Below are 8,166 nucleotides of genomic sequence, written 5' to 3'. Positions count from 1 at the left end.
TAATTCTGGCTGCACAAGACCAAGCCTTAAGGACAAATGCAAATAAAGTCAAAATTGAGAAGACAGCAACAGACAGTAAGTGCCGCCTATGCAAAGAAGCTGAAGAAACAGTGGACCACCTGGTAAGCTGCTGCAAGAAGATGGCACAGACTGACTACAAGCAGCGGCATGACAAAGTAGCAACAATGGTGCATTGGAAGATCTGCAAGAAATATAATTTGCCTTTAAGCAAAAACTGGTGGGATCATAAAATAGAGAAAGTCATAGAAAATGATAAAATTAAACTGCTCTGGGACTTCAGAATTCAAACAGACAAGCACCTGCAACATAACACCCCGGACTTAACAATTGTCGATAAGAAAGAAAAAAAAGTCTGGATAGTGGACGTGGCAGTGCCTGGAGACAGCAGAATAGACGAGAAAGAACTGGAGAAGATAACAAAATACAAAGACCTACAAACAGAAATAGAAAGACTGTGGCAAAAGCAAACAAGGGTAGTACCAATAGTCATAGGCGCCTTGGGTGCAATCCCAAAACAACTGGAGCACCACTTGAACACCATTGGCATTGACAAATTCGCCATTAGTCAATTGCAAAAGGTGGCCTTACTAGGAACTGCTTCCATCCTGCGACGATATCTGTAATACCATCAAACATCCACATCTGCCTATCCCAGGTCCTTGGGAAGGACTCAATAGGTAGACAAAATGCCAAATCCAGTCTGAACATCTGGCTGACTGTGCGATGATCCATAATAATAATAATAAAAAATAAATTGGAAGGGACCTTGGAGGTCATCTTTGGCACAGGTGAGGGATTCGAAACTCTGCACTACAGGCCATCCTCACCTTACGACCATAATTGAGCTCAAAATATCTCCTTGCTAATTGAGACACTTGTTAAGTAGAGTTTCGCCTCATTTGACGATCTTTCTTGCCACAGTTGTTAAGTGAATCGCTGCAGGTGGTAAGTTAGTAACCTGGTTGTTAAGTGAATCTGGCTCCCTCCCCCGTTTATTTTGCTTGTCGGAAGGTCGCAAAAGGGGATGGCAGCAATGGTCGTAAGTATGAACCAGTTGCCAAGCATCTGAATTTTGATCAGGCAAACGTCGTAGTGTAGATTAGAATACTTCAATGTTCGGCGTTCCAGCTGTGCCCTTTTCTTTAAATTGTGCTTCATTCTATATCTCCCCTGCAAGTTGTGGTTTTGCCCCAAGACATAAATATATAGCTAGTCTTTGACTTACCACTATAATTTTGCTCAGAATTTCTGTCGCTAAGCGAGCCATTTGTTACGTGAGTTTTGTCCCGTTTTACAGCCTTTCCCGCCTGTTAAGTGAATCCGTGCAGTCGTTAAGTGACGGTAGTAACCTGGATGTTAATTGGCTTCCCTCATTGACTTTGCTTGTCAGAAGTTTCGCAAAAGGGGATCACGTGACCCCCCCCGGGACACGGCAACCGTCATAAATATGAGTCAGTTGCCAAGCGCCTGAATTTTTGATCACGTGACCCTGGGGATGCTGCAACGGTCCTAAGTGTGGAAAACTGTCACGAGTCACGTTTTTCAGTGCTGCTGTCACTAAGTGAACCGTTGTAAATCGAGGACTGTCTTACGGGCAGTCTTCAACTTACAACCGTTTGTTTAGCCGCCTTTCGAAGTTACAGCAGGCACTGAAAAAAGGGACTTACCACCGACTCTTTGCTCCTTGCAAGCCAAGATCAGGGGATCAAAATCCAGGTGCTTGGAAACCAGCCTGCAAAATAACAGACAGGTAGTCCTCGCCTTACTACCCACAACTGAGCCCAACGTTTCTGCTTGTAGGCAAGATGGTTGTGATGTGCATTTTGCCCCATTTTACAACCTTTCTTGCCACAGTTGTTAAGTGAATCCCTTCAGTTGTTAAGTTAGTGACCCGGTCGTTAAGTGAATCTGGCTTCCCCCATTGACTTTGCTTGCCAGAAGGTCGCAAAAGGTGATCACGTGACCTCCTGGGACACTGCAACCGTCATAAATATGAACCAGTTGCCAAGCCTCTGAGTGTAAATCACGTGACCACGGGGATGCTGCAACGGTCGTAAGTGTGAAAAACAGTCATAAGTCACTTTTTTCCCAATGTTGTTGTAAGTTTGAACGGTTACTAAATGAACTGTTGTAAGTCGAGGACTACCTGTACAGCATCCAATTATCTCTTATTTCATTTGTGGTTGTATATAAGGCCGAAAAGGAAAAGAAGACAGATCTTTCCTCTCTGACTTGTAAGGAGAGCTAATCAATTTACCTCAGACTCACTTGTTTACAGGTAATCCTCGACTTAACGACCACAATTTAGCCCCAAAATTTCTGCGGCTAACTAAAACGGTTGTTAAGTGAGTTTTGCCCCATTTTACGATCTTTTTGGCACCGTTGTTAAGTGAATCACTGCAGTTGATAAGTTAGTCCCCCCCACCCGGTTGTTAAGTGAATCGGGCTTCCCCCATTGACTTTGCTTGTCAGAAGGTTGCAAAAGGGGATCACATGACCTCAGGACGTTGTGACTGTCATAAATACATGCCATTTGCCAAGCGTCCGAACTTTAATCACACGACCATGGGGGATGCTGCAACTGTCGTAAGTGTGAAACACGGTCAGAAGTCGCTTTTTTCCAGTGCGGTTGTTATTTCGACTGGTCACTAAATGAACGGGTTGGAAGTCGAGGACTTACAGAATATATGGCAATAAGGACATTAAAAACATTAAGAACCAACACATGCAAACCCACATAGAGCTAGAATTTTCGAGGGGGGGCAACTTTGGCCCTTTTATGACTCGTGGACTTCAACTCCCAGAATTCCTGAGCCAGCATGGCTCAGCCTGGAAACCTCTCCCTTTCCCCTCAGCATGGCTGGCTCAGGAATTCTGGGAGTTGAAGTCCACGAGTCATAAAGGAGCCAAGGTTCCCCACCCCTGAGCTACATCCACCAAGTTCTTCCAGGCTGCATTTAGAAGCCCGCCTTGCTCACCCAGAGAGTTAAACCTGGTTTCATAAATCGGCAAACTCTGGTTCAGGGCCCCTTCCCTTGCCCGTGGGACCCCCCGACATCGGAGCCATTTCTCCAACAGGCCATCCTCAGGGATACCCCAGTCTTCCTGCAGGGGTCCCCCACGTGCCCTCCGCCACTCCGCAGGACGTAAGCCTTGGCGCCGTGCCCGGCCCCTGTGGCCGGGCCTGTCACACATCGGCGTGCCCTTCTTTTACTGGAAAGATGATGATGCAGCTGAAACGGGGACGTTCCCACAAGCCGGGCTGGGGGAGTAAAAGCAAAACTAAGGTGGCATGTGTCAAGCTATGTGGGCAGAGCTTTCACCGAGCAGCCTCGCTCTTTTGACGGAGAAGTTTTCAAGAGGGGGAAAGCTGGCGTCAGTGTCCTGTTTTCTTATCACCGGTCCAGCCCCCGCTCTCCAGGATGTGAACCGGCCACTGTTTATTCTGGTTTGCGTCAGCCAAGGGGGCGGCTTTGTCACACTGTTGAAGGAGGACTGATCAGGTGGCTAGTCCTCACCGTTGCTGAAGGAGGAACTCATGAGTGTTTGGGCAGGGGATTTTAAAAATAACCTAGGGGCCTTAACGTCTTGTGGATCTAGCCAAGCCCGATCCACTTCTCTGACACCCAAACCAGATTTAACATTGTATCTTGAAGACTGGTAGCCCCCAATGGCCCCTGTCCTGCATTGATCCAGTTCTCAAGTTACCCTCCTAGGGTTTAAAGAGAGATAGGATGTCCAAGATAACCAGTTCCTCCTTAGTACAGGTAGTCCTCGACTTACAACAGTTGGCTTAGTGACTGTTTACAACGGTTACAACGGCCCTGGAAAACGACTTATGACCGTTTTCCACAGTTACGGCCTGTGCAGCATCGTGTGGTCAAACTTCAGACGCTTGGCAAGTGGTTCGTATTTATGACGGTCGCCGAGTCCCAGGATCACGTGACCCCCTTCTGCAGCTGTCTGACAAGCAAGATCAACTGGGAAACCAGATTCACACAACAGCCAGGTTACTAAGTTGTCAGCTTGCAGTGATTCACTTAACAACTGAGGCAAGAAATGTCATAAAATGGGACAAAATTCAACTTACAAATGTCTTAACAACAAAAATATGGGGCTCAGTTATGGTCGTCAGTTTGAGGACTACCCGTAGAGAGCCCTTGGGATTTTTTTTAATGAGGGATGCAAATATTATCCCCTCCAGATGCTTTCTGAATCAGCAATACTGTGCGATTTTTTAAAACAACAACAACAGTATTTGTATTTTTCGACTTATGACCACAATTGGGATCAAGATTTCTGTTGCTGTTGTTAAGTGAGCCACACCTGATTTAACAACTTTTTCCCCCACCGTTGTTTAAGCAAATTCTTGCAGTTATTAAGTGAACCATACAGTTGTTAAGTAAATCCAGCTTCCCCCATTGACTTTGCTTGTCGGGGGCTGACTGGGAAGGTTGCAAATGGCGATCACATGACACTGGGACACTACATTGTACAGGTAATCCTCAGCTATGACCACAATTGAGGCTAATTTTTTTGTTACTAAGCGAGGTATTTGTTGAATGAATTTCGCTCCATTTTACGACCTTTCCTGCCGCAGTTGTTAAGTGAATCACTGCAGGTGTTAAAGTAGTAACACGGTTGATAAGTGAATCCGGCTCCCCCCATTGACTTTGCTCGTCAGAAGGTCACAAAAGGAGATCATGCGACCCCGGGCACGCTGCCACCGTCATAAATATGAACCAGTTGCCAAGCATTCTGAATTTGGATCACACGTTGCAAAGGTCGTAACTATGAAAAATGATCGTAAGTCACATTTTTCTGTGCTGTTGTAACTTGGAACAGTCACTAAATGAACTATTGTAAGTCGAGGACTACCTGAAAATGCAGGCCAGTTTGCAAGCATCTGAATTCTGATCATGTGAGCATAGAGATGCTGCAATGGTCATAAATGCAAGGTCTGATCATAAGCCACTTTTTCAGTGCTCGTTTAATAATGATAATGATGATGATGATGATGATGATAATAATAATAATAATAATAATAATAATAATAATAATAATAATAATAATAATAATAATAATAATAAAAGTTGGAAGGGACCTTGGAGGTCATCTAGTCCAACCCTCTGCTCAGGGAGGAAACCCTATACCATTTCAGACAAATGGCTGTCCAGTTTCTTCTTAAAAACGTCCAGTGTTGGAGCATTCACAGCTTCTGGAGGCAGGTTATTTTGAACAGTGCTAAATGAATGTAAGTCGAGGACTACATGTATAGTTTTGGCAAATGTAAATCCGGATTCTGATGATTAACTAATTGATACCATTCAGAACACCTGGGATACTGAGAAATCTTTTTCCTTCCCATCCATAATCGTTCAAATGCTTTCGCTTCCAAGAGTGAGGACTAGACTCTTGGTGAGTGCATTATTGCAAGTGACTAAGGCAAGGAATGGTATCTAGTAATTTTGGAAAACAAAATTCTGGAGAGCTGCTGATTGGGGGGTAGAGTGTAAGGGTAGAATCGGGTCATCTAAAATGTTAGAGAAACACATAGACTATAAACCTGATTTTTTTTTACTAGATATAATGGCAGAAAAACTTGATAAGCAAAGTACATATTTGATTCTACATGTGATAACAGCGGCAAGAATGATATTTGCACAATATTGGGAGAACGAAGAAATACCACCAGAAGAAGAAATAATCAAAAAAATATTAGACTGTGCAGAAATAATAACAATAATAATAAAGTTGGAAGGTACCTTGGAGGTCATCTAGTCCAACCCCCTGCTCAGGCAGGAAACCCTATACCATTTCAGACAAATGGCTGTCCAGTTTCTTCTTAAAAACTTCCAGTGTTGGACAGACTTACTTTGAGGTTGAAAGAAAAAAAAGAAACAGAATATTTTCAAACTTGGGACCTATTTTATCAATGGTGAGAGAAAAGATTTAGGGATTAGGAATTTAATTTGTATTAGTGAATAAGATACTCAGACAACACGTTTTTGTTGAATAATTATTATTGAACTCTGTTAAAAAAAATAACTTTTAAAACTAAAATTGGGGGGGGCATTTGCGGGACTGGCAGCGATGTGCTAGCTAAAATATTTCATTCTGAATCTTTCCAAACACCCATTGTCAATGCTAGTGAAATATGGCCATCCTTTTTTGAAATATACAGGTAGTCCTCGACTTACAACAGTTCAGTTAGTGAATATTCACAGTTACAATGTCACAGTTACAATGGCACTGAAAGAAGTGACTTATTACGACCGTTTTTCACACTTAAGACCGTTGCAGAATCCCCGTGGTCACATGATCAAAATTCAGGCGCTTGGCAACTGATTTATATTTATGACGATCGCGTGACCCCCTTTTGTGACCTCCTGACAAGCAAAGTCAATGGGGAAGCCAGATTCGCTTAACAACCGCGTTACTAACTTTACGCACTGCTGTGGTTCACTTAACAACTGTGGTGAGAAAGCTCGTAAAATGGGCCAAAACTCACTTAACCAATGTCTCGCTTAGCAACAGAAGCTCAATTGCGGTCATAACGTGAGGACTACCCGTGTAATATACATATAGAAGGCCGTAGTTCTTTATATACGTAATTTTTGGCTGTGGTGTTGTCTTCTTCATTTTTCACTTTTGGTTGCGGCATTGTGTTCCTTGTTTGTCACTTTCTTTTCTCTTTTGCTCCCTCTTTTTTTTTTAATTTAAATAAAAGTCCCACTCCGCCCAGGACCTCCGCAGTCACAGGGCCACAGGCGCTTTCAAAATCTGTAATCTGATGATACTTTTCGTTTCTTTATAGGCAATATTTTAATACCCAGTCTAATTTTTACACCAATCCCACCAACGGGCAGCTCTTCTCGGATTCCAATTTCGCACCTCATGGCCTTGCTGATTTCTTACCCAGAAATGGCGACTTCCCTCAGGTAAGGCCAAACTTTTCTTCTTTTGCAAAGGCGACGCTCCACAGGTAGTCCTCGACTTACGGCCGTTCGTTTAGTGACCGTTCGAAGTTACAGTGGCACTGAAAAAAGGGACTCGTGGCCATTTTTCACCCTTACGGCCGTCACAGCATCCCGACGGTCACGTGATCAAAAGTCAGATGTTTAGCGACTGGCTCGTATTTATGACGGTTTTCAGTGTCCCAGGCTCACGTGATCACCATCTGTAACCTTCCGAGCCGGCTTCCAAGAAACAAAGTCAAGAGGGGGGGGGGGTTAGCTGGATTCACTTAACGACCGTGTGGTTCACTTAAGAAGTGTAGTCTTTTGCTTAACAACTATGGGGGGAAAAAGGTGGTCAAATGAGGCAAAACTCACTTAACAACTGCCTGGCTTAGCAATGGAAATTTGGTTATTAGTCAAGGACTATTTGTAGTTACATCACAGTCTTTTCTAAGAACTCGACAAAATGCACCCCATCGCGACCCCATGGACCACGTTCCTCCAGGCCTTCCTGTCCTCTACCATCTTCTGGAGTCCATTTAAGCTCACGCCTACTGCTTCAGTGACTCCATCCAGCCCACTCATTCTCTGTCGTCCCCTTCTTCTCTTGCCCTCCATCTTTCCCAACATCAGGCTCTTCTCCAGTGAGTCCTTCCTTCTCATTAGGTGGCCAAAGTACTTGAGTTTCAACTTCAGGATCTGGCCTTCTAAAGAGCAGTCAGGGTTGATCTCCTCCAGGACTGACCGGTTTGATGGCCTTGCAGTCCAAGGGACTCACAGGAGTCTTCTCCAGCCCCATAGTTCAAAGGCCTCCATTCTTTGGCGCTCAGCCTTTCTTATGGTCCAGCTTTCACAGCCATACATTGCAACTGGGAGAACCATGGCCGTGACTATACGTACTTTTTTTGGCAGGGTGATGTCTCTGTTTTTTAGTATGCTGCTAATATATGTATCTAAAGCTAGTCCTTGAGTTATGACCGTAATTATTATTATTATTATTATTATTATTACTTTAATTTATACCCCGCCCTTCTCCCGAAGGACTCAGGGCGGCTTACAGGCAATAAAAACGAAACTATACAATAAATATCTAAAAACAATTAAAATATATATTAAATAAGCCTGTTATTTTTAGAAAAGTTATAAAATCCCTATTAAAATCCCTATACAATCCCCCCCCTAGGCC

General features: G+C 43.8%; 1 protein-coding gene across 1 annotated transcript in view; it reads left to right on the top strand.

Moving 5' to 3' along the window:
- Positions 1-8,166, top strand: part of SBNO2 (strawberry notch homolog 2) — a gene marked incomplete at its 5' end in the record, with an annotated part of 100,375 nt that overhangs the window by 5,285 nt on the left and 86,924 nt on the right. The window contains one exon of the mRNA XM_029285792.1: positions 6,839-6,962. Within this exon, the coding sequence (XP_029141625.1) occupies positions 6,839-6,962 (124 nt within the window). The remainder of the gene's footprint in view (positions 1-6,838; positions 6,963-8,166) is intronic.

The sequence above is a fragment of the Protobothrops mucrosquamatus genome, unplaced genomic scaffold, assembly GCF_001527695.2.
Source record: "Protobothrops mucrosquamatus isolate PMUCROS unplaced genomic scaffold, P.Mucros_1.0 scaffold2269, whole genome shotgun sequence".
Lineage (NCBI taxonomy): Eukaryota > Metazoa > Chordata > Lepidosauria > Squamata > Viperidae > Protobothrops > Protobothrops mucrosquamatus.
This window is presented reverse-complemented; position numbering and strand designations above follow the sequence as displayed.